At 41.5% G+C, this 26,044-nt stretch overlaps 4 protein-coding genes across 8 annotated transcripts in view; 3 read left to right on the top strand and 1 right to left on the bottom strand.

Moving 5' to 3' along the window:
* Window positions 1-1,740: 1,740 nt before the first annotated feature.
* Window positions 1,741-6,239, bottom strand: ccdc77 (coiled-coil domain containing 77). Its single transcript, XM_079163399.1, has 12 exons — window positions 6,207-6,239; window positions 5,539-5,587; window positions 5,004-5,190; window positions 4,766-4,908; window positions 4,052-4,148; window positions 3,823-3,913; window positions 3,438-3,526; window positions 3,199-3,347; window positions 2,818-3,079; window positions 2,572-2,697; window positions 2,299-2,451; window positions 1,741-2,026 (listed from the first exon to the last, which is right to left on the bottom strand). Exons 2-12 carry the CDS (start codon window positions 5,571-5,573, stop codon window positions 1,880-1,882), a joined length of 1,479 nt encoding a protein of 492 aa, XP_079019525.1. The 5' UTR covers window positions 5,574-5,587; window positions 6,207-6,239; the 3' UTR covers window positions 1,741-1,879.
* Window positions 6,240-6,916: 677 nt separating this feature from the next.
* Window positions 6,917-24,870, top strand: LOC306698100 (harmonin-like). Its single transcript, XM_079162272.1, has 20 exons — window positions 6,917-7,005; window positions 8,971-9,038; window positions 10,721-10,864; window positions 11,109-11,247; window positions 11,889-11,997; window positions 12,108-12,132; window positions 12,244-12,301; window positions 12,399-12,587; window positions 12,678-12,737; window positions 13,597-13,653; window positions 14,589-14,731; window positions 15,459-15,524; window positions 15,626-15,774; window positions 15,987-16,042; window positions 21,463-21,504; window positions 22,140-22,193; window positions 22,330-22,429; window positions 22,787-22,896; window positions 23,103-23,158; window positions 24,462-24,870. Exons 1-20 carry the CDS (start codon window positions 6,970-6,972, stop codon window positions 24,472-24,474), a joined length of 1,674 nt encoding a protein of 557 aa, XP_079018398.1. The 5' UTR covers window positions 6,917-6,969; the 3' UTR covers window positions 24,475-24,870.
* On the top strand, window positions 16,219-20,634 carry LOC306698925 (uncharacterized protein; the record flags this gene model as incomplete). Its single annotated transcript, XM_079163425.1, has 7 exons — window positions 16,219-16,240; window positions 16,464-16,513; window positions 16,792-16,956; window positions 17,196-17,312; window positions 17,770-18,468; window positions 20,430-20,495; window positions 20,617-20,634. 7 exons carry the CDS (start codon window positions 16,219-16,221, stop codon window positions 20,632-20,634), a joined length of 1,137 nt encoding a protein of 378 aa, XP_079019551.1.
* A 1,082-nt stretch (window positions 24,871-25,952) lies between the features above and the next one.
* Window positions 25,953-26,044, top strand: part of abcc8 (ATP-binding cassette, sub-family C (CFTR/MRP), member 8) — a gene marked incomplete at both ends in the record, with an annotated part of 47,875 nt that continues 47,783 nt past the window's right edge. For all 5 annotated transcript variants that reach the window (XM_079163120.1, XM_079163119.1, XM_079163118.1 and 2 more), the window contains one exon: window positions 25,953-25,973. In XM_079163120.1, the coding sequence (XP_079019246.1) occupies window positions 25,953-25,973 (21 nt within the window). The remainder of the gene's footprint in view (window positions 25,974-26,044) is intronic.

The raw sequence follows: 26,044 nt of genomic DNA, 5'->3' as shown, positions 1-26,044 counted from the left end.
TATGTTTTGATCAGGTTTTGATGTTACAATGGTCAGCAACACTTGAACTATTCCATGTCCGCTCCTCTCAGAGTGGTATGTTCCACCTTCACCACCCAGTGTAGTTCAGATCACAGGAGTTTATCCTGAGTTCAAGTAGTTAGGCCAATTAAGCCTAAAACGTACGTTACTGCCTTTGAATGGCTGTTGTTTACTACCATTGAACTGGAAGTACATCAAGGTACATGTTACTATGAATAATGTACAGTATATTCATCCTTTTTAGGTTAATCTGGCTCATCTCCCCTGCTGCTGGTCACTAATTAGCTTCCACCTGTGTAGAGCCTGTTCTTACTCCATTCATTGTGTTTCTGTGTTTATTCATTTGCAACTCACAAGTTGTATTGCTATAATCATGCTCACTAAGCTTTGTCAGGTAATATGACATGCATGTTATATTCACAAGCTATGGTATCCTACTTGTGGGTTTTATATCTAACGCTAGTTATCTTGACTTCTAGTTGATGCCTCGCTGCTATTCCCTTTAATGGGATAATGTCGTGTAGCTGGCACCATTGTGGCCCTTTAGTTCCACCTTGTGGCAGTGTTATGCATAGCGGTGCATCGCTCAGTTCCTCCCAATGCATGTTTCTATTATGTTCTTTTTGCAGAAACCACACACACATTCTCATAACACAAACTATATGAAGGGTATTCCTGTACAAGCTGTCAAGCCAAACTCAGCTATAAAGTGTTTCTAACTGAAACTGCTGATTTGACAGCTTCAGTGGTGGGCGATGTTTTCCCCCATATATAATGCATATGTTTAGTTTAGTACTAAAATGACACCTCAGAAGGATTTTAGAACACCTTAGTGAGGTAGCATACTCATTAGCTTTTTATAGTCAACTTAAAAAGTAGTTTAAAGTACAGAAAACAAAGGAATTATGCCCTACCATATTATAACTGCTCATCACAACAGATTTTATGTTGTTTCTTTCCAGAGAAAACAAAATGTTTGTTAGCAATGACTAAGAAGCACACAGAAGAAAAACAAAGAGGGTAAGCAGTTACCGCTTATAGTTTGTTAAATACAATATATGTGCACCATTCTGTTAATCATAAACATATGCGAGGCATGTAGAATTCACTGCATATTAATAATCACAATACATTACTAACTACAGTATGATAGAGTATCAATTAACCCGTGTAGCTTCTCTGACTGTAGCTTGTAGGACTATTTAATATGTTGAGCCAAGAGTCTTACCATCTTACATTTACCTAATGTGTTAAGTTCCCAAAAATTATATTTAGTTTAGATCTTTTCACAGAATAACAGGAGCTAAAATAAGAGAAACACTTTAATTTATGAAGAAAAAACTAATTCAGAGTTATTTCACTGAAGAAGTAGTGCTAGTTTTACAGGTACCACCATGATATAATGTAACTGGAGCAGGAATGAACTAAAATAAAGTATTAATAGACACGCTAATATAATAAAATGCACGATGGCTGAATTTAGCATGTAGCTGCTTCAGTTTAAGGGTCCTGATTCTGTGCATGCTATCTCACTATCAAACGGTCATGTCTTAGTGGGACACTATAGAACAGAGCCATCGTTAACGGTATTCAGAACACCTGTGCTTTTCCTGCTGCGACAATTCAAGATGTCTGCTGTGAAGAAGCCTTAGGCTATTTACAGAATTCATTCTGTAAATAACGTTCATTAATTCAAAATTGTTGTAGCAAAACCTCTTTATTAGTTCAAAAAACAAAATAGAAATAACATTAACTCTAAGTTTCAGTAATATACACAGTGACACAAACATTCTCGACCGCGATGAACCTCCCATCGATTGTCCTGGAAAGGTAGACAGTAGACACTACAGTCCAGTCCTCAGCTGAATCTCAGCTCGTTTTCCAGCCCATAGATCTTAGCCTTCAGCGCCATCAGCTCACCCTGAACCTTCTTTGTCCGGCCGTTGGTCTGGCGTACCTCATGCAGAATGGCTAAGTCCTGGTTGGGCCCGATATTAAGAGTAACCTGAAACAGTGGATACATAAACACCAGGTTACACGTTAACTATGATATCAGCAGTATGCAAGGCTGGAGGAGAAGATAGGGACATTATTTCTCATTTTGTTTTCTTTAAATAACATATTTCGGTGTTCATTATTTTAAAAAAAAGAAAGAAAAAAAGCTCAAACCACATGTGTTAAAATCACAAAATATTTTACCCATGACCAGGGCAAACACATGTAATGTCAGAACAAATTAAGACACTAGTTAACTATTTGGAAAGTCTTTTTTTTTACCTTGATGAGTTGTTTTTCTACATCTTTGAATTTCTGTCTGAGGTGCTTCAGATCCGTCTTGAAGCCCCCCACCTCCATAGCCCTCCTCTTCTCCAGCGCCTCATAGCGCTGAGTCATCAGCTGAAGACGCTTGGCCATTTTGTCCGAACGCTCCTGCACACATTCAGATTTAGTAAGACGAATACATCAATAACAAGAAACTTAATAAAATATGAACAATCAGAGATGTGTGTGAGGATTTTACAGACATAAGCATCTGTCCAACCACGGTACCGTAAATATTTCCCTGCCCACATCCCCTTCCTCTCTGATTTGGGACAGTTCTGTCTCCAATGTAATACACTGCTCTCTGTACATCTCTGCCAGTCGGTGGGCTTGCTTCAGATCCTCTTGCATTGCCTGATGATGGTTAATTTAAATACGGTAAATAAAAAAAACCTCAAACAACCCAAAACAAAAAGAGCTTTGATATCTACATTACATATATGTTTTTAGTTCTTTTAGAATAAGAAATATTACTTTAAGCTCCTCCTTGTGTGTCTGCTGTAACTCTGGCTGAGTCCGGGAGAGGAGCAGGGCTGTGCTGCTGCTGGGTTGCCACGTTCGGCCCAGCTCCGCGCCAGCAGATCCAGTCTTCCTCAGACGGTTGTGGCAGGAGTCCAGATCCCTCAGCAGCTGGTCCTTCTCCACCATCCAGCCCTTCTCATGAGCCCGTGTGTCAAACTTAAGCTGTAAGAAATCTCTGGTGCTCTCATACAACAGGTTCTGGGTTCGCTGGAGCCTGAGGTGTCAAATGCGAGAAGAGGTGCGAGTTATACATTGAGAGGAAAAGGGAGTGGAAGGCGCATCATTCCTAAATTACACTAGGTTGTTTAGTCGTGGTGAACAACGCAGACGCACTGGTCAGTCGTAGCTGTGATTCGCTCCTGATCTCTCTGCCGTTGTGCCTGTGCCTCCTCTGTTTGAATCCGTCGATCCTCCAGCAGACACTCTATCTGCTCTTTAGCCAAACGGGTCTGTTCCTCCATCTGAGCCTGCAGAGCCTCCACCTGGAAACATGAGCCACACAAATAATAGCCCGGTACACTCATCACAAAAAACGTAGAGACAGGAGAAGCAAGGAGCAAAAAGTTTCCCACCTGTAGCAACAACGTCTGCTTATCATTCTTGTATTGTTCCAGGCTCTCTCCATTTAGCCCGTCTCCTGATTTTGTTCTCCTGCTGCTCTCTGCTTGAACAGACATGAAATCAGGGTGGCACAGTCTGTCTGGATCAATTACTCATCATTTTGCTTGTCTACTAAGGGCCCACATGTCAAACTTCACAAGAAACATTGCTTCCTGTGTTTGAGTTTCACTAAACAGGAAACATTAACAGATCAGATACTGACATTTAAAAAAAAGTACAACAGCATTGTTGATACCTTGTATTAAGGAACACAACAAAATATTTAAATCATATTCAAATGTTTCTTAAATCATTAAACAAAATTAAAATATGAAATAAAGAAAAGCATTTGCAAACCTTTCCTGGCTGCAGCAGGTCTCAACTTTGTTGGCCTTAGGTTGAGAGTTTCCTCCAATCGGGATTCAGCGTTCTTCTGTGTGACAGTGACCTGAAATATAGTCATCACATATCACATCAACAATGCCTCTGTTCCATTCAGGCGTGCCAGCCAATGCAGCATTTATTAAGGTGATTAACTGCCAAAACGTCTGCTGTGAGGAAAGTCTATGATGAAGAAAACATGGACCTTGTGAGGAGGCTCCCGGTGGAAATATGTGATCTCTCCTGCATCAGGACCCACCAGGGCAAGAAGGTGCTGGATTTTCTTCCTGTCCTCCAACTCCCTGTACAACAGTAAGTTGGGTAAGATAGTTGTGTGTACAGAAGTGCAATACTGAAGACAGATATTAATCTGGCTGATTACACCTCAGCTTGTACATGGCTTGTTCAAGGCTACATAAGAAGGCGCAGAGGGCAGTGATGACATGTTTTAATGACTGTGTGTCTTATGAAGAAAAACACATGCATGGATGAATCATGGGTGTGTACAGGCTTTAAATAATCTGAAATAATATGCAGCAGTATGTCCAATGGCAGCCAATCATATAGCCCAGTTATCTATTACTTTTAACTTCTCATAGGCCTTTTCTAAACAGCAAGTATTTTTTATTTGCCATATGAGGAAAGGCACAGGTATAACTACTAGGGTTGCAATAATATTCATGGTGGAAACTTTTTATGGGAGTTCCTGGGAACTTCCCTGATAACTACTAAGATTAATGATGGCTCTATTGAAGTGTCCCAGTAACCCTTGACAGTAATCAAACATGCACAATAGCAGGGTCGTGGATCTGGAACACATAGATGGAAAGAAGTCCCCATTTATGGTATTAATTACACCCGTGCTTTTCCTTCATTCACATGTCTACATATCCGGGTTCATCATCAACCGTGCACCAACCTGATCTTTAGTCTGTCATTTTCTGCATAAAGCCGAAGAGACTGTTCTCTCTCTTGGAAGAGGTAGACCTGCATGTCACTCAGAGCGTTCTGCAGCTCCGCAATCTCTCCCTCACGCTGTCGTACTTCCCACTGCAATTTATGCTGAGAGGATATCCGGGTTGGAGAGAGGATCAGTTAAAACATACTCTGGTGCACCTGAAAAACGACATCACACACGACTCCGAGCTGTGCCTCACCTGGTCTTCTGTGATGCCTTTGTACTTGTCGAGCACCTGCAGCAGGTCCTCGTGTTCTCCGTCAAACTGGGCAATCTTCTCTCTGTAGAACTCGAGCAGCTCCCTGGAAGGACGCAGGTACGCTAGCCGCTCATGGATGGGGGGAAGTGGGGAGTCAGGTTCTCGACCAGGGGTATGAATGTTGGCTCTGTAGTGAAAAAAAAGAAGAAGACTTTACTAAGACTCAACTATAAGGCCCGTGGTATCTTTTAACATATTTTATCCTGTGCATGTTCAGTACATGTCTGTGGTATATTTGAGAAACGGCAAGACATTAAATAAATGATTACCCAGGCATTTAAACCCACTTAAGGAGTGAGACTAATTCCATGTGGGATAAGACTTAGGACTGTAACAGTGGGGGACCAGACTGACACAATCAGTCTAAGCATGATTCAGGGAGATTACAGTTAGAAGCATTACATCTTTATCACCATGGACACTCTCAGTATGTTTCTCTCCTCTGTCTGTCCTCCTGTTGACTATAGGAGCTTACCTGTGTGGCGTTGCATCTTTTGATGGCGACGCCATCCCAGCACACAACACTGACAACATAAGCGAAAAAATAGTGACTTGTCATCAATAGTGCACACATGGTTTGTTGTAGTAACGATTAGATATAACGTACTTTCCGCAGAAAGAGGCCACACAGACAAAGCTTTTGAAAAAATGCATGCAAATACAGAGACGTCAGCTTGGAGAGCACCTATGAGCAATCATTATATAGCTTAATACTGACACATTTAAAGCAAATGCTATTTCCAAAACTGTTAGTATAATGTAAAAGTGAACAGTAACTTTGACATAAAGAAATGCTCCACCGTGTGGTTCAGTGTGCGTGGGTTGGGCGCCAGGGGGAGCGGGACGTTTGAAAACAAAGTCTACTAACGTGATGCTTAAACGTATTCACGTTTTAACACACAGACATAATACAACTCGACCCAGGTGGACAGACTGAAGTTGTAACGTTATTCAATGAGAAAAACAAAATGACAAAATTCCCGTCGCAAAGCAAATTTGCAACGTCTTTCATATTTGATATATTTACCGGTGAAACTTCAGATGTAGCTAAAATAAAGTCAACACATAACAGGATACATAGCTACAAAAAATGTTTCTCTGGCGTGTTTGTTTAACACACTACCGTTAACACATTATACATACCTTCTGTCTTTCTAAACGCACAACTGTTTGGTCGTTACTATCGAGCTTTTGAAACCCGGAAGTCCCGCCTCTTTGTCTTCTTCGTTGATACATTTTATGTTAATATTCCCACCAGCGACATGCGGTGTTGTGGAGTGTCATGAAACAATTAATAAAGCAACCACACCATTATTAAAGTCAGTTATGAGGCATTTAAGCTAAGTGGTGTTGGATATTTTTCACGATTAAAGCAACAGTTATTCATTATATATGATGGTCAGGGAAACATTGGAAGGGTTCTGGTTAAAAAGGCGCTCCTTGTGGGTCCAGTGATTTATATCGATTTAAAATGCGTATCTGTGATACAAATATATTCTAGTTTAACCAAGCGTTTAAATAACTAGCGTTAATTGTCCAAATGACGGGCAAAGCAGCGACTGTCCACAGTTTTATTTAAGTGTGTTAAAATACAGAAGGTAAACGTCCATCCTTCATAATAAAGGCCTGAATTGGAAGTGTGTAAATAACTAGAAATATACAAAAAATGATAGGCCTAACGGTAGTTACTTGAAAGTAAGATGAGTTCTGTTTTTATAAATGTTCTCATTGATCGTATTCATTACCCCAACTATTGTATCCTGTTATCATTGTCTTACCATGAAAATCTTAACCGGAAGCTCTCGTTTTCCAACGACCAGCTTGACGCGCTGACCCTGGTCCACTCCTGACAAACTTCACCCTCACCGGGAACTCACGTCGCTCCGGTTGCTCCTGCCTTTCAGCGATGGAGCGTAAAGTTGCTCGGGAATTTCGGCACAAGGTAAGATTCAACCATTGTCCTCTAGTGATATTGATTACATTTCTCTAAACGTAAGTCTTTAAAAAGCTTTTTCCTTACCTGGTTGTCACCTCACTGGCTCAGGTGTCTGTCGGTGGGACGTTACGCTCACACAGGCCTGGTCGACAGCCGCACGAAATAAACAACACATTAAAATCATTCAATATGGTATTTCAATATAATCCTTTTCTTAGAGTAAATCACAAAGCATTTATATAAATCAAACACAAATTAGAAATTGTGTAGCAGTAGCCTCAGGATTAAAATACAATGTATTACTAGTGATCCCTAATTTACAGCCCATAGAGAAATAATAAACAAAACTAGAGGTGCTAATAGACGAATGTGTTTTCATTTCAGCTGAAATAAGTTATTTTCATGGATTGTCCAGGATGACATCATTATCATAGGGTTTTGGTCCAGGATAAATAGATGTGAATCCATGGTATGTGGCTCCATGAACTGAGCACCAGTTATACAATGTTTTGTGGTTGGTGTTGGGACAGGACAACCTGAAAGGGTAACTATGAATACAGAATAACAGAGGAAAGGAACGTGATCTGTTCAGGGCATTTTCAGCCCCAGAGCATATGAGATCACCACGCAGCCATCTGTGCTGCACACAGACTGGCAGTGTTCACATATCGCAGGCTCTTCACAAAGGGCATCCTAGAGTTATATCGTGCAGATCGTGTCAGAGATGAGCCGCTGAGCGGAAGTGATGGGACAGTTTACGGGTTTAATTAGAGGCTGAGGGACCAGCATGGCACAATCAGGCTTTGTTTCTTTGTGGGCCATTATCATAGTCTCTGTATCTCTCTCTGGTTGAGAGTGTGCGTCTCATAATTATCTGTTATGTTGATTTAAAAGTGCCAGGTGTCTTGTTCTCTGAGGGTATATTGTTCATACTGCATCTATCTACAAAGTTATATAAGCTCTTTTTTTGTGAAACTGAAAGTTTAAACTAGACAGTGCACTTTTAAAAAATCTGACCGACCAACGATCTCTTTGGTATATGGTGCCAAAGTCTGCATGCAGTTCAGGCTGCAGCAGTGGCTGACTGCGTAACTGCCCTGAGCAAGAGACGTTTATGACAGTTATAAAGACACGCCCTCACAGCAGGGTCCACGTAGTGCAGTCATAGACCTTTTTATTACCTTTCTGTTGCTAGGACTACAGCTTTGGTTCAAGTTTTCTTCCTGTCATCAACTGAATTAACAAACATTGCAACAGGAAATACAAAAAGGGTCCATTTAGGATGTTTGCTGTCAAGTTATAAAAAGGTCTTTAGTGAGTGTACCAATGCTTTAATCCTTAGATAAAAGGCTGTAGTGTCTGAATGTGTTTTTTCTCTCTCTTTAAGACCTAGCCTACCTTTGAGTACACGCTGCTCTAGATGAGGTGCGTGTGAATGTTGGGTGTGAATATTCATCTCTGTTTGTATCTGAGATGTAAGATGACACTGCTGACCTTCCTGCTGCAGCCTTTCCTCAGCTCTGCTGCCGTTATTCCCTCCCAGTGGTTTGATAGTGAGAGAAGACACCTGCTTTAGTCCAAGGAGCCTCATCATCCCCAAAGCCTATAGTTTGAACTACCTCTCCGACAAAAAGAGCGACTCAGGTTGGGTTTTGAAGCCTGCAGCTTGTAGTTTGGGACATTTTTAGTCGAGGGGGGGGAAAGTGAAATGTGTTGTATCGGTGATTGGCCGAAGCGTTTCCTCAAAACCATTCTGCTGCAGCTGAGCTGCCATCAGGTTTGTATTACTCTCTCTCTCTCACACACACACACACACACACACACACACACACACACACACTGACGGCTCACCCCCTGTAGCGTTGACAGGACCACAGGAGAGAGGTACAGTGTGTGTGTCAGTGGGCTGACATGTTCGATGATTCAGCTGGGAGAAGAAGGATGGCACCAGATGTTTTTTCTTTCTTGCAGGTGGAGTTGCTGATTGAAAATGAAGCTGAGAAGGATTACCTGTATGATGTCCTTCGCATGTATCACCAGTGAGTACCGTCTGTCACCTGTCAGTGTTGTGTTTGTGTGTTCTGCGAGAAAGTTGCTTTTACTTTTTTGTTTTATCTCTTGTCACGCACACATCTGTATATTCACACCTCTATATGAATACAATGTTGATGGTTATTGAATAGGTTGTGTCCTTAAAACACAACCTTATACTTGTGGCATGTTACATATGCAAATATAAAAACAACAATAGATAAAAGGCTACATTTGTTCTCATATGCTGTAATTGTTTCATGACAGCTGCAGGAAAAATGATGCCCAAATGCCGTAACTTCTATTTACTATGTTTAGTTTTTAGAAGCTCTTTATCTTGTCACACACCTTTCTGATGCACACAGACCTCCAGTTTAAACTGTGTGCTGCATCAGGCTTTCTGATAACAGCCTGGTCTCAGAGGGTCTAGGTTGGGGGAGGGGGGGGGGGGGGGGGGGGGCTACAGGTCTAGGTTTCAATTAATCTTTGTACAAAGCCAGAGCTCTGTGTCCCCACCGGCGCCGCCTCTGATCAGTTTCCACTGTGCTCCGACAAGCCTGGCCAGTTACCCACAAAAGCTCTTTTTATGTTCATCCTCCAAGCAGGACTGAAATGACACTAGTTAATAATTTAAAGAGGCCAGGTGGACAGATTTTACACAGTAGCTTTTACTTTGTTGCTTTAATTGCTGTTCTAGTTGCCTTTTGGCTTCCTTTTGAATTGTGAAAGAAAGATAATTGGATGTTTTTCCATCAGCAATTATATATTATAGTCCTATACTTCTATTGTTGTTTAAAATTAAATATTAAAGGGGCTGTGCTACATACTGCATATGTGACAGAGTTCTATAAAGCACTCCAGAGTGGAGCTGTGTGAAGTGTGATAAATTGCCTCAACAAGTGACTTGAGTCAGCATTCGTTGGGTGTGAAGAGTATAAGTTTGAAAAAGTAAAACCTCTGGGGATGTGGAGTTAGAAAAAAAGTGAGCTTTCCAGACCTCTGTAGCCCGTTCTCCATCTCTGCTTGAGGCTAGATTAAAATACCTGACCAAGCTGTCAGTGGTTGAGTTGCATTATGACTTTATTCATCTTGTGGCAGATAAGATCATCAGAGGTCCGTTATAATTACTTGTACTTTCAACTAGAGTCAATGTCCCATTCAGTATCTCTGAATCCGACCATTCAGCATTATAAAGCGTGGCTATGTGCACGCTAAAAACAATTGGTGAATGTTTCCTCCAGACTTACATTCTCGTCAGGGTACAAAAGCCTCTGAAACAATACCATGGGGGACCTAAAACTCTGCAGTGTTCTTGAGTGGAGGAATCCTTGGGCTACAGTAGTCCCTTAAGTGTAGAATTAATTTACAGAAAAAATAATCAGATGTAAATAAACAAATGAATAAAATGAGCAAAGAATTTCTCCGGTCAATTTTGAGGTGCAATTTCCAGTGTTGTATCAGATTTCATTATATTGTCAGGTTTTTAACTCAATATATCTCAATTCTGTTTTTAACATATACCAAAACATTTTATTTTCCTAATTTTTACAACTGCAGTTCATACTGTATTTCTACTAGAAACCCTTTATTGTACTGGATCGTACCTTCACAGAAGGTAGAAGTCATTGTGTATAAAAAACATACAAAACGTAAACTATAAAATGTCGTTTTTATGCCCCTCCTCTTTCAGGTCAATGGATCTGGCGGTGTTGGTGGGGGACCTGAAGCTGGTCATCAACGAACCAAAGCGCTTGCCCTTGTTTGATGCCATCCGACCTCTTATCCCACTCAAACACCAGGTGGAGTACGACCTGCTCACCCCAAAGAGGTCACGGTGAGTACAGCATAGACTCCATGTCCTGGTACTGGTGTACATCTGGTCTGTATCGCAAATGTATGTGCCTACGTAATGAAAACACAACACCAAGACAATTTTATACCATAATATCCCTGAGCATCCCCACTCTCTCTGTATTCTCCTTGTTTCCACACTGAAACCATCCTCCTTCTCCCTTTTCTAAGTCTAATATGGCTCATACATCCTGTCTTACATCTTCCTCTCCCTCCTGATCGTGTAGGAAGCTGAAAGAGGTGCGTTTGGATCGGACACATCGTGATGGACTGGGTCTGAGTGTCCGGGGAGGGCTGGAGTTTGGCAGTGGCCTCTATATATCTCAGATGGTCAAAGACGGTCAGGCCGGGAATGTCGGTCTTCAGGTATGCACATGTGTGTGTTTTGGCTTTTGTTTGTATGTTACTATTCAGTTACATGTTATAATGCATATATATATATATATATATATATTAGTTATAATGCATATATATATATATATATATATATATATATATATATATATATATTAGTATGTTATTAGTGTATTTTTGTATATAATATGCCATTAATCAGTATATTTATTAATGTGATGATTAGGCAAGGGAGCCATTGTTGTGTCTGTAGAGTCAGTCAAATGAATGTTCTGTGGCCATGTGTCTCTGTAACACCAGGACCCACTAGGTGGGGCACAGCACCGTGTTTAAAACTCTTACAGAGCTTGCGTGTCCGTCACTGATTGTCCAGTTTCACCCAGATGGACGTTAAATAAAGGAAATAACCCCTGTCATGAAAAACAAATGTAATGTCCTGTTAAAGATTGATGCCTTAATACGTATGAGACTGAATGGCCGCTGTGGGTCATTGTGTATTATAACATCCAAGGTGAGGGTAGTCTGCTGTCCAATATCTGGATTAAACCCAGAGAGACACAGTCAATGCAAAACATGGCGACATTCCTGCTGGTATGATGGAGATGTGAGGGGAGGAAATAATGACTTTTATCCCATCCTGTCTTGATTCATAGGTCGGAGATGAGATTGTGCGCATCAATGGATATTCCATCTCCTCCTGTATCCACGAGGAGGTTATCAATCTCATCAAGACGAAGAAGATTGTGTCACTCAAAGTCAGGCGTACGTCAAACACAAACTCATTTTCAAACAACATCAGCAGGATTGACGAATATTGTTTAACGGCGATGGCATAATTAATTCTATTTTAATTATTTGTTCCATCTGTGCAGATGTGGGGATGATCCCAGTGAAAAGGTAATTTATTTGATTAAAACAGTTTCTATCTACTGTTTGAATGGTGAAATGAGGAGTTTATGGACTAGAATGACATTACTTTGTTCTTATTTACTTTTTTAATTCCTCCAGCTCATCAGATGAACCACTCAAGTGGCAGTTTGTCGACCAGTTTGTGTCTCAGTCTGGGGTAGGAGGCATATTTAGTTTTTGCTTCATGTTGCTATCAGTTTAAGAAGTTGTATCACATTAGCAGACAGCTTATGGACTTTCTGTAACCGCGCCAGGAGAAAAAAGGCAGCATTGCAGGCTTGGCGTCCATTGGAGGCAAAGAAATCAAGGAGAAGAAGGTTTTTCTCAGCCTTGTGGGTACCAAGGGTATGGGCATCAGTATCTCCAGTGGTCCAACCCAGAAACCTGGTATCTACATCAGTAATGTCAAGCCAGGCTCCCTTTCTGCAGAAGTTGGACTTGAGGTGATTGCACAAACGGAATACCTCTATTAAACTGTGATAATCGTATACCTACTGCTGCAAACTGCATCTATGTCTTATCCTAAAATGTAGGTTGGAGACCAGATTGCTGAGGTGAACGGGGTGGATTTCACCAATGCAGATCACAAAGAGGTGAATTTTGCACAATTTAAGTATTTGTTCATTTCCACTTTTGGCTGGTGTCGTAGAATATTTCTATGTCCATCGGGAGAAGAGAGTGTTATTCGCAAATCAAAATAATCCAAGTCTCCAAATCATTCAAAGTTGTCTTGTTCCATTTATTCTCTTCACACAGCTCTTCACACAGAGACTGCTGGAAGCATTCTTCAACATCAGTTCAAACCTTCACAAACTATATACTAAAGCAGGAACAGTCTCCTCCTTTAGACAGGTCAAAGGTGTCTTACGCTGGTTGATCTGATCTCCCATTTTCCATTGATCTCATTGTCAGATTAATTTACATTAACCTAAACATCCCCAGGACAGGAACAAACCCCCAGTGTGACCCTTTCTGACCTTCCTGTGTCTCTCTTTACGGCCCTCTAAAGTAAACAGTAACTCTCAGTTCCTGATCTGATCATAAATCATGTTTACACAGAGCTATCTGTTCTTACCCCATGTTTGGACAGAGCTAAATGTCTAACTCTGTTCTTCTAATGTTTCTAACCATTTCATGATACTGATATATATTTTTTACCATTACACTGGTGACACGCTGTTCTGTTGATCCCAGCCAGAACAGCGTGTCACCAGCCAAAATGGTTTTGCAGTAGAAAAAAAAAGAGTCCTTAATGATGTTTTTTCCCCAAAGTGGCTGATGGAGAAAACAAAGCCTGCTGTCTTTTATCATTTAACACCCTAATAAATACACATAACACACACTTCACACAGGCCATTTTTTTTTTAGAGACTGTTACTGTTAATATAATTCATAAAATATATCTTCAAAATGAAAGGCATTCTTTGAAGTTGTCTGTTATTATATTCCCAGGCTGTGAGAGTCCTGAAGAGCAGCAGGAGTTTGACTATTACTGTTCTGACAGGAGCTGTAAGTACACTGCATTACCTTTAATACAAAAAGAAATGATCATTTAAAGAGCATTCAATATCATCTTGTCTTTTTGAACTCATAACTCTTGTGAGTATTATTAGATTCACCCTAAAACACAACAGGAAACACTACTTTTAAGATACAGTGCATATGATTACATCTGCATATGAGACACTCTTAGATAAAGTGACACCTATGCAACAGTGTTTTTATTACATATATAGATATCCCAAAGATTTTCAAGTGTCTGGATGATAAAAAAAATGTGTTGCCAGTTAAAAATGTTAAATCAAAAGGAATTTCATAGTAAAATGGTTAGAATTGGTGTTTGTATTGCGTTGGGAATCGTAGAATAATATGTAGATTGGGATACTTTGATCTCTCAGAGGGTTAGGGATCATCTGTTCTGGATGCGGGAACACAAACTTCTGCCTTTTACCCTTTGCATTCCTGCGCCGCACAGATTAATGTGTTAAGTGTGCTTTGGAGACATGACATTACCTCACTGCCTGTGCCTCAGCCCGGCTGTCTGCAGGAGCAACATTTATCATCAGTAAAGTCACTCGGCAGGTTGTTTACCTCGAGACAAGTAGTCGTCTCTGATTCATAGTTTTCATTGATGCCTGAGTAATGCATTTCTTTTATTTTCATCTGCATAAACGGGGAACCCTGCAACAGTAAATATTTGGGAATGTATACAGTACAGTATTTATTGTATATTTTTTATAAATTGTTGTTCCTGCACATAGATAGTAATTGTATACTAATTAGAAATTGTTCACACACACAATGAATCAATGATTCTTAAGTTGTGCCTTAGTTTCTCTCTTTGGGCTTGCCTGCCGGTCTCCAGAGCCCAAAACATTTGGGGATGCTTGCTCTACAAAAAAATCTTTCCCTGATCGTTGTCTCTGGCTGTTGTCGCCTCTCAGGGCAGAGAGCTGTTCATGACAGATGAGGAGCGTCTGGCAGTGGAGGCCCGCAGGGAGCTGGATAGGCAGGAGCTGATGCACCAGAAGAGGGTGGCACTGGAGACCAACAAAATCGTTAAAGAGCAGCAGCAGAGGGAGAAGCAGTGAGTGAACAGCCAAAACTCCTGTTCTTAAAATTCACCCCGTCTTTGTTGCATGTCAGAAAAATGACAGCCGTCTTGTTGTACCTGTACCCAAGACATTTTAGTGTCTCTATTGTGACGAATGGGAGACATATGGTTTAAAATCTTGAAATGTACAGTAAGACTACATCCTTACCCTGAAATTGAGATCAGGAACTGATTAAAAAAACCTTTTGCCGACATTTGAAATGGCTTTAACAAAAATCCTCCTCCAGCTGGATGGCTCAGTTTGTCTAATTACCTTGAGAAATACCGACATGCGGTTAATCTGAGACTGAAAGTCATCAACCAAGACAAAGCTGACTGACATTACTTCGAAACAGAGAACTCTGCGCAGAAAGTAAATACAATCTACATTGATTTTCCATCCAACCGAGGACCCTATGCTGCTCTGTTGTTACATCACTATATCGATTTATGTTCATACTACTAAATATTTTGCACATCCTTCGCAGGTGTTTGTAAATTCGGAGGACACGCTCAGTTTTCTCCGTGCTTTGATGCCAGAAATATCAGACGATAAAACAAGGCTGACATTCTTAATAGCCGTCATAAACTGGATTAAAGTCATATATTCTGTATTTATAGCCCTGTGCTTTAGCGATTGCTGGCCATGGTATTTATAGCCCTGTGCCACATGTTGTGTTGACAGAGTTTTATTTTGTAACTCTATCATGTGTTTTAACAGGAGAAAGATGGAGATCTCTCAGAAAGCCGCAGAGGAAGAGGAGCGATATAAAAAGGAGATGGACAAGTATACAACTAATATTGTGTTTTTAATGTCCTTAAAGTGCCGATTTCAGTATTGTTTTGTAAATCTCTTCCGACTCTCACTTGCTCTGTCATCCTTTGTAGGATTGAGGCTGTGGAGCAGAAGCACAGCAGAGAGTGGGAGGAGGACTGGGGAGCCAAAGACAGGCCCAAAAGTCCGAAGAGCCCTCGCGCTCCAAAGAGCCCATCCCCCGCCCCACCCGAGTCAAAAACCACCAAAGCCAAGAGTTCTCGTAAGGACACCTGAATGAGTCTTCACCCTGAAATGCATGAATCCTCTATTTACTCCTGAACCTACATATTTGCTTTTCTTTTAACCATTAGATTTGTAGAAGTTGCTCTTGCCTGGATTTCACCCCATTTTCCCTCCTTTCTTACGCATGCTCTCTCTGTCCCTTTCTCTCACTTCTGTGTGCTTTGTTGCTGTTATGGCCTCTCCTCTAAGCTGATGAAGCCGGCTCCTTCACAGAGGAAGACAAGGAGGAAGATCAGGACAGACAAGTGAGTCTGGAGCCTCAGCTGTCAGTGTCACAGCTGTTGTCGGAGGATGTTGGTTCAAACCAGCGCACACAGAGACTAGTGCTAGATTTCCTTTGACAACCAGAATGTAACCATCGGAGAGGTTTCCGTACCATTTCAATTAGTTGCATTTTTTTTGCTAGATGCTGCTGCAAATGATGACACACAACCAGTCCAGCTGTTGACAGCTGTCTTTTTTTGCATCACTTAAAGGCATTTTTCCATGTAGTTATTCAGAGTGGCTAAATGGAGCAGGCTTAATCTGTTTGTCTCTTTTTTCTCTTGGGGTGTTGTTGTTGTTGTTTTTAATAGATGCACTGCTTGGAGTTTGCTGAGTCTGTGTTTTAACCTTGGATGTAATTTAACACATTTTTGAGTGACCTGTGTTCATCTCCATCCTTAGCATTTGGCTGGTTTTATCGCTATGAGGGAAAACTGCCGTCACTCCGCAAGGTACTGTCAGCTGCCTGACTTCAGTGTGGTGAAAGAGTGGCTACAAAGGAAAGAGAAATAGTTCTCATGTCATCATGACAAAGTGGCTGTTACATATTCAAGATCAGAGCTTTTGTTTTTAGAAACATTTATCAGTCTTAAAGTTGTTGGTTGGGCTTTTATCCATCAAACACGGTGTGGTGTCGCTAGCTATTTCTGCATGTCGTGCTGCGTGGTTTGGAGTGGCAGATTTGTCGGCCCCCTGCTTTTTTTATTTTGACTTACTGATGCGACCTCAGAAAGGAGAAAAGAAGAAGAAAAAGAAGAAAGTGTCCAACACGGACACACTGCAGGAGCAGAGAAAGAACAAGAAGGAGATGGAGTTTGAGCTGAAACTCGCCAAGGAGAAGGAAGAAATGTATGAACGAGAGAAGCAGCTGAAGATCAATCGTCTGGTGCAGGAGGTACGAAAACAAGGGCTTACCAAAGTGAATTGTGGAGTGGATTTGTTCTTTTAATTACTGAACAAAGTGACAATGTGGATTAAAACATTCAATATTTATGATGCACTTTATGACACAGTTAACTCTCAGGGTGTCAAGTTGTGGGTTTTTGATGCACCAAAGGCTGTTTTAAAGCTCAACATGTAAATGTGTGTATATCGGGCTGATTCCTATTGTCTGATGCTGCCCCATTGTACCAGGTTTCAGAGACGGAGAGAGAAGACCTTGAGGAGTCGGAGAAAGTGCAACACTGGGTGGAGCGTCTTTGTCAGACTCGGTTGGAGCAGATATCCTGTGTGGAGAATGAATCCCCAGAGGTACAGAGTGAGACCTCCTCTGTCAAAACCTCTCTGCACTCAGAGCTCCTCAACATTATACAAAGTTATCTGCCAATTCTTTTTTACTGTTGCAAGGAGATGAGTAGAGCTCTATTACAGTAGCATAGCATTCCTGATAATAGCATTAAAGCACCTCCTTCCTGCCATGTTTTTAGTTGGTGATGGAGTGAAATGACGTGAGGAAGGACAGTTCAGAAAGTCTTCTGTGTGTGTGATGCTCATACCACTAAAGCTTATTTCCAGGAAGTGAAATCAGTAGAAAAGTGCAGGAGATGTGTGAAAATGGAAGTTTTTGAGTATGAATTTTGAAATACCACAAAATAATTATCTTATTCCATTTTTTTTATTTCTACATTGTTTTGGAGGGATAGATGTGTGTGTCGGAGAATTGACACGAGGTGAAACGAGTCATTTTTCATGTCACTGTGACTTTAAGCTCTCCCCGCCGCGCTCTCCTGCTTCGGTGCCCAAGGTGAAGCGTTTCCCCGGCGGCCTCCACCTGGCCACCACGGATCTGGATGACATTAACCTGGATGATGTGGATCAGAGCCTGAGGGGCCCTCTGAAGAGACTGGCCCCCACCCAGCCCAGCACTAGCCAGCCTCCCCCTCCCTTGCCTCTCCCTCCACCCTCACCCAAGCTGAACCCCACGATACCCCATTACTCCCCTCCCTCGTCTCGAGCATCCCCCCAGCGGCGGCCTTATTCTCCTACCAACGCTAGAAAACCTCCCTCTGCTCCTACCTTGAACAACAAGGGGCGCAGGCCTCAACCACAGCCTCCCCCTCAGCCTCCCCAACCCCCTCGCCCACCTTCCTCCCACTACCCTCCTCCGTCTCAGTCGTCTTGGCCTCCATCCTCCCCTCAGCCTGCTCCACGGCCTTCTCCGCCACCACCCCCTCCTCCTCCTCCACCACCACCTCCTCCTCCTCCTCCCCCGCCGCCCCCACCCCCACAACACTCAGGAGAACGAGTAGGAACCCACAGCGGCTACCGCCAGCATCATCACCATCACCTCCAACACCCTCCCAGTCCTCCAGAGCACAGGAGCGAGTGGGAGACTGGTGGCTATCTGCCAAGAGGAGGAATTTACTCGTCAAACACCAGTGAAATGTCTTACCCCTCTAGTCCAAAGGTTAGAGATTCTCATGTGAGTGAGATGATGTGTGGATTGCTGTGTTGAACTGATCGATGGCAAGGATTATTTTTTCTCATCTATGAAAAGAAATATGAAGGGCGCACATAAAGTTAATGCATTTTCAAAGCTGCAGGACTCGGTTCTCTTTATTGAAGAGCCTTATGAGTGTGTTCAGTTTTATGTGTTGGGATGTTTTATGCATGAAGAGAGAGCGACGCACTGTAATAGGATGACTGATTTACGCAGTCATTGATTTACAATTTACTTTCAAAGATTCAGTTTGTTATTGATGTTTGCGTGTAGCTGTGTGGATTGTCCTATTGAGTGGAGTGTTGCATGGTGTGTAGAAGTGATGAAAGTAGCATGTTATTGCTCATGAGAGGAGCTGATTCTTTTCTTTTTTAAAGTGTGTGTTCTTGCGTTAGGACATTTGCATTTCATCCAATGGGTTATGCAATGGATGCTTTTGAAACTGCAGCCATGCTGTGATATCTCAAGAGATGGGAGTGCATCTGGGTGTGTGTTGCACTGATATGCCTGCAGTGCTCTGTCTATGCCAGGGGGCTGAGAAATTCATTTTGTTTTTACTGTGGTTCAGGTAATGAGAAAATCCTCTCATGCCAGTCGTATTTCCAATTCAAGCACCGCCTTGGTGAGTGTCTTTCTTTAAAACTCTGATTGAAGTTTTGCAAACAAAAAGACATTTGTAAAAATCTTCCCAAAACAAGATGCTTTTTCTGTAAAATAACTTACTGTTTAAATCCAAACTTGAACTCGGCTGTTGCATGGAATCATGGTCTTTCCCCACTAGCAACTAGCTCCTAGTCCCCCCAACCAGAGGCGTCAGATGGCCCCTGTCATGTCTAAACCCGTCATGCTGCCACAGTCCCAAACCCACCGACCAGATCCACTCAGACCTGCACTCCGTTCTGATGGCCTGGTATGAAACACGCCACACTGCAATCATTTGCGCCTTGCATCCATCCATCCTGATTCAATGCAATAGAGTCACTAAACATTAAGACATCTGACAAAGCTTGCCATCATCTGGGTGAGAGATTAATCACTTCCTCTTTTTGAATCCTTTTTGAGCTGTTTCACAGAAAGACAATCTGTGGTTATTAGATCACACGGGAAAGCCATCTATCCCTTCTTTCAAAAAGCTCTGATGAAACTTTTTATTTTTCAAACTGCATTTATTTTGGAGAAACCATTTGCAGTAACCCCCTGCCGTGCATTAATAGACCTGAGAACACAACCACACACTTGACTGTAGGAGCTGAAGGGTTGCCACAAATCATCATCACTTTCCCCTAATATGTTTTACCACAATGGTCAGTCGAGCAGTCTACACTGCTGCAGCACACGACTGTGCCAATACAATACACTGTGGTGTATTTCATATATTGACTTGAAAGTATTGACATAATGTTTTGTGCCGTATGATATTCTTAAGGACTGTGGTGTACCGTATGCTGTAATACTAACATGTTGATCACGGCCACAGACATGAAAGGGAAGTCTTCTAGACTAGTATTTGGTCTTTTCATGGGATTTGTGGACAATAACAAAATAAAGTAGGCGGTCTCAGTCATCATCACAATACTTATCTTAGTTTTTTATCTGAGTGAATTGGACCAAAACATTGCATGTTTATGATATTATTTTTTTTTAAAGAAATCTCTTTGCTTATACCTAGAGTAGCATAGCGTGGTTGACTCACCCTCGAATGGTTTAACTTCTCACCTTGTGATGTAGCAGTGTACTCTATGGCGTGGCGGTACACCGTGACATCACTGTTGAATGTGGTTACAGCAGGTAAAATAGTACACAATGCTGATTGCGCCATCACTGTTGCCGGGAGTGGCGAAGCAAACACAATTCCAGCATCGTAGTGAGGGATGTTTTTATTTGTTTTTATTTGTTCGCTAAAGCTGATACCTGCTCTTGTGTTTCAGCCTCCGGAAATGCTGAAACGGATGGTGCCTTTCAACTCGTCTTTTAAATCAAACAGCAAACGACAAGTAATCCATACCAATCACCACTTCCATTGATTTATTTTTTCTCTTATTCTTCTGCTCATGCTCACACATCAGGTTTCCTCGTGCATCTCTTACGCCTCCTTTGATTTTGTCCTCTCTTTAGGCTGCATCACTGCCTTAAGGTCCAGTTGTGTAGCTTATACATGCGTGCACTTTTATTGATTTGGAGCACACAATAGTACTGTGAACATACAGTGTGGGAATGCATGTCACAGTCTCACTGCTGGTATTGGTTTTGATCTGGTAACAGATGGCTTGTACATCAATTACTCCATGTGGTTGTAATCTGTCTGCTTACATTGGTTGGTTCAGTTTGCAATACTAGAAGAAAGGAAGTTGGTTGTTTTACCTTTTCTTGTAACTCCACTTTTCTCAGAGACAGAGAACATCAGTGTCCTTAAATTAACTGTATCTTTTATTCCAAATACGACTTCAGTTAGATTGTTTGGGCTGATTTTAACTGCCTTCTCTAGCCACAACAAATAAAAACAAAGTTTACAAATGGGTTCATTCTTTATGTTTGCGTCAAAACAGGAAATGAGGATTTAAATGAATGTGTGTTTTATTTTTCAAGGAGAGGAACGGCTCTCCGAGTCATCGTAGCTGGATTAATGTGATGTCCTTTGTTCTGTTTCCTTCGATTAAATTAAATTGCTGCTGGCTTTGGTAGGACTGATTAGGACTGATTTTCTGTGTGAGCCTGTGTTCCTGTTAACTATGCTTGTTATTGAATGAAAGTGGGAGGCTTTGAAAGCCACTTTGTCGTCATGGTTTTCATTTAACAGGGTGGTATGGAAATGTTATAATAAAACTGGTTGTCAAAGGAAATCTGACCTGCTGACATTTACTGAGATTTCTTAGTTTCTTTATATTTCCTCTTGTCTAGTTTGTTAACCACTTATTAACGTATTGATCCGTTTTAATGAACTACATGTTAATTCTCTTTCAGGGATTTCAGAAATACGAGGACGATTTTGATCCCCACTCCATGGTATCGTATGCATAATAGTGTTCGCACTACAACGATGCCAACGATATTTGGCAGTTTAAAATGAAAGTGGTATTTAGCAGGTCTTAGCTCCAGCTAACTATACATGTAAACCTTTTGTGTCTGCTAGGATTAAATAACCATTATAGCTCATTTTATATTATCTTATAACATGTTTGATTTCCATGGCAGTCATTGTGAATTATGTTATATCAAAGATACCTTAGAACTAGCATTACAACAATTTAGACAAATTACAGAATAATTACACGTAAGTGCTTTATCTAGATGCTAAATTAGCTAACTTCTAGTAGCTTGCTAGCGAGCCAGATATAGTCAAATTTACTTTTTGTAATTGTCTTTTGTGTGAATAAGGGATATTTTCAGTTTGTTTTATTAGAACAATAATTTTCCTAAAGTGAACAATTGTCGAGCAGCAGTTCTCTCCTCATAAGTTATAAATGGTTAATAACCCCCAAAGGGTATTTTACATCTCTTGTTTTTTTACTGAGCTTTGCCATACACATATATTCAGAGTAGAAAGACATTCTTTATGTCGGCACCTCTATTTATTATTTTACTTCCTTTTAAGCAACAGTGTTGTCTTTTTCCCTCTTCAATCCTTTCTCTGTTATTAGTTCTCCTCGGACCAGATAGACGGGCGAGATGTGAGACTGCTGAGAATCAAGAAGGTGCTGCACTGCATCTTCTGCCTTCACTTCAGATAACTCACTTTATTGATGAGAAAAATCTCGCTAATCACATTTAAAGTGTGATCTTCTAAATCATGGCTGGTGGTGTTGATGCTTTTGGTTCATTGTTCTTAAGACTGGACAGCTTGACCTGGCTCTGGAGGGAGGCGCAGACTCTCCGCTGGGAAAGTTGGTGATATCTTCTGTGTATGAAGGTGGCGCTGCAGATAAGCACGGTCAGTTCATTTTCTATTTTCAGATATTAACTTAATGATTATCTTTAAATCCATAAAAACAGCAAAAATCGCCCATTTGATTTAAGTGAAAACATTTAAATATGAATGTGCCAGCTTGCTGACCTACCTTTGTGCATACAGTTACGATACAAGCTTTAGGACAAATTGACTCGCACTGCAACAGTGCATCACTGTGAGGGACAACATGTTAAGGGTTAACTTGTTTACTGAAGTCAATTCAAGTTTGTGAGCGTCTCTTCAGGTGGACTATATTTATCTCTGCAGCTGGTTCTGGCACTCACTGTTGTGAATATTCACGTTTGACAGTGAGCCATCTCTGATGTGTGTCTTTTGTAGGTGGCGTTGTACCCGGGGATGAACTTATGGCTGTTAATGGGAAGATCCTGATTGATGCCACCTTGACTGAGGGGCAACACTCGCTGGGTCGGGCCTGGAACAGTGGAGGGGTAGGATTCAGACTAGAGGAAACTGAAATGCCATTCTTCCCTTTTTTTTAAGAAAGCTATTGTTTACCCTAGTAGCTACAACATTAGGGTGTTTTATTGATTTGACTTAAACCACTTCCACCTCAATTTATGTTTATGCTTGTTGTTTTCACAATCTGTTGATTCAGTCAAGTAAAAAATGAAAGTAAATGTTTTTACCTTTTTAGGACTGGATTGATGTTGCGATTGCTGTTTCCCCTCCGAAACAATATGAAGATGAAGTGTAAGTATTCCTGATCATTATTTATCTTCTAGTCCGTGCTTAATTCATTTTTGCATCATATGTATATTATTCAAATGCACATCTGGCACATTTTTGTTATAATTTAGGCCATAATCTAATGAAACTGGCCCAGTATTTTACAGTATATGACCGTGTGGCTTGTGTGTATGTGTGCATGTGTAAGCAGCCCTAAGTCAGCATCAGTCAGTCCCACTGTGAACACAAAGGTGTTTGAGGGCAGTGCAACACTGTACAGACACGGCTACCTACTTCAGCACTAGCCCTCCCTCTCCTCCTACCTCACCCTCAACTTGGTAATCGACTTAGTCTTTGTACTTCCTCTTCACTGCAGAGGGGATGCTTGGTGTGGCATTTGTTTTTGTTTGGCCCCTCTATTTTGTCTTGAGCACATGCGACAGTCTCCCTGTCAATCAGAAGAAACTAGCAGAGTATTTTGGTATTTGTTTCACCTCATCTTTGTCAAACTGTCAGATTTATGTACTGCTGTCACAGCTTGGCTATTTCAAAGAAAAGCTAGCGTGACAGTGGGTGTATACAGTCTATACAGTATGCGGGTTTTCTATTTGAAGAATGCCTCAGGGCGATGGTTCTTTATTGCTGAAACATGTGCTCTACAGCGATACAGCCATGCTATTCGAGTGAATAGACAACAGCTATTACAATCAGTGACCCATCCCACCATATATCTGCCAAATCCCGCCCCAGTGAGCCATTTATAAACACATGTGTGGCCTCTGTGGTATTGTCCTGCGTTGTCAGGTCGCGGTCAACTCATAAAAGCAGCTTAGGACTCCTGCCAGCCTTCAGCAGTTGTTCTGATTGATGTTGTTCCCCAGGACTGTTACATGTTCTGACGACCATAGACAATTAAGTGACACCGGGTGGTACTGTAGGGAGGGGTGGTGGGGGGGGGGTTCCTCCTCTGCTACAGTAAAAATGTTCCCAGGGTTTGATCAGGGTTATCTTCTAGGTTGACATGATAAAGATTAACAAGAAGTGGGTTTTCCAGATCCAATTTCTCAGCCCCAAAAAACGAAAAGACAAGAACACTTTGCTTTAGTCTAAGCTCTGATTATTTGGGGTTTCTAAAACTCACCTGCATGTGTGTTGGTCTGTTGTGTTTATTGTGCAGTGATTGAAGCAAGCACAGTATAAAACGAGGTTTTCCTGATGAAACCTCTCTTAGCAGTCCAGTTAACAAAGTACAGCTGGTTTAACAGCATTTATTTGGTGCAACTGTCATTCTTATCTTACATGTTAATTCCTCTTTCTTCACCTGCAGAACGTTCTTCTAGTCTCGTCAACAGCCTGCCGAGAAAACCACACTGATGAAGAAGCTTTTCATAGCTGATGATTCCTTCAGGATTCACTGTCGAGCTAACGATGGTCTTTTTGTTTTTACTTAGCATTGCTAAAGGCTCTTTTTTCATGTATCAAGATATTGACACCATACAGCTAATAAGCATCCTCGCTGTCTTGATTTGTTAAAGGATGATCCAGTCAATATTCAGTCATTTTCCTCCACTCTGTCAAGCCGATGTATAATTGACCTTGCATGGCCATGTTGATTGTTTCTTTCAGACCTGCGTTTCATTTGTCAGAATAACAATAAAGGCCACAGAAAAACAGGCAAACTGCAATCAATAGCAGCACTCCAATCTACATTTGTAAAGCCAATTAAAGGACTGCTCATGATCAGAGAATTGATTTTCTGTTGTGCATACAGTTTCTCTGCTCCCTCTACTTTGCATTGTTCAACATGACGTTACCAGGTTGGTGTTCTCTATTCTAATAGAATCTATTTCCATCCAACTCATGATTATATGTCCACAACTGACACACTGAGTTACTTAGGTTTCAAGTTATATGGATTTTTCCCATTTTGAGTTGACTTAAAAGTTGAACAATATGCTACTCATTTACAAGGAGCCTGAGATAAACAGTGCTCTCCGTCATCACCGCCTCCTCCTCCTCCTCTGCTAGATTTCACCAGCTCTGCATCGATTTACGAGCGTGGGGAGCCATACGTTTTTTAAATTAAATGTCCATAGTCAATAGTGTGCCTTCTTGAATATCGACCCTCACTGAGTGAGGGGATCCCAGCCGTGTTTATAATTCTTAATATAATATTATTTTAATAAAGCTGAATACCATTAGATAGGCTTGATTACGATTTAAAATTAATCCATAAGAGTACATTGCGATAAATGTACAGTTTAGGTTATCTAAAATAAAAAATAAAAACCACTAAAGCCGAGCAAGGCACCATGTAATATATGTGTGTTGCATCGCTGTGGAGCGTCCCACTTCACTGTTGCATAAGCGCTCCGTGCAGTCATCCACTCCCGTGATGAGATACGTGACTCTTGTCTGCTGCGAGTTCCAGCGTCGCATTGACCGCTGTGGTGCGTTTGGTTGTGCGCCAACTGTTCCTGTAAAGCCGCCAGTCCGACGGTTCATGACCGAGACCAAAGGTGGCCTTGGGTGGAGGAACTGCCTCCTTCTTCCTTCTCCTGCTCCTCCTCTTCCTCCTCGTCGGCACCCGGGTTCAGTACCGTGGACAGCTACTTGCCTCCACTCATAAACCGCCGCCTGTGGTTGGACGCTCAAACACAAAGTGGGACAGCGAGACGTCGGCCGCACTCGAACGTATGAGAGACAGGAATTTGGGAGATTTTTTTTTTTTTACCTCTTTTCTTTATTTCACATCTAAGCGACGGATGTGACGGTATTGAAGAGTGCTTTGTGGGTCGGGGAAAAAACGCCGCTGACAATGATCTCACGATATAAACCGGTAAGTGCTGGTGGTTGTGTCACCTGGTCTCATTGATCTCTCACTTTGAATAGTAGGCTGCACTGCTTTGT

This window comes from Pholis gunnellus (genome assembly GCF_910591455.1).
Source record: "Pholis gunnellus genome assembly, chromosome: 7".
Classification (NCBI taxonomy): domain Eukaryota; kingdom Metazoa; phylum Chordata; class Actinopteri; order Perciformes; family Pholidae; genus Pholis; species Pholis gunnellus.
The sequence above is the reverse complement of the archived record's forward strand: the minus strand, read 5'-3'. Positions and strand labels throughout refer to the sequence as shown.

Coding starts and splice junctions, on each gene's coding strand:
- LOC306698100 (XM_079162272.1), top strand. CDS start 6,970: ATGGAGCGTAAAGTTGCTCGGGAATTTCGGCACAAG. Junction 21,505..22,139: donor ATTTTGATCCCCACTCCATG/GTATCGTATGCA, acceptor CTCTGTTATTAG/TTCTCCTCGGACCAGATAGA. Junction 22,194..22,329: donor GACTGCTGAGAATCAAGAAG/GTGCTGCACTGC, acceptor ATTGTTCTTAAG/ACTGGACAGCTTGACCTGGC.
- ccdc77 (XM_079163399.1), bottom strand. CDS start 5,573: ATGGCGTCGCCATCAAAAGATGCAACGCCACACAG. Junction 4,909..5,003: donor AAGGCATCACAGAAGACCAG/GTGAGGCACAGC, acceptor ATATCCTCTCAG/CATAAATTGCAGTGGGAAGT. Junction 2,452..2,571: donor TGGGCAGGGAAATATTTACG/GTACCGTGGTTG, acceptor GAATGTGTGCAG/GAGCGTTCGGACAAAATGGC.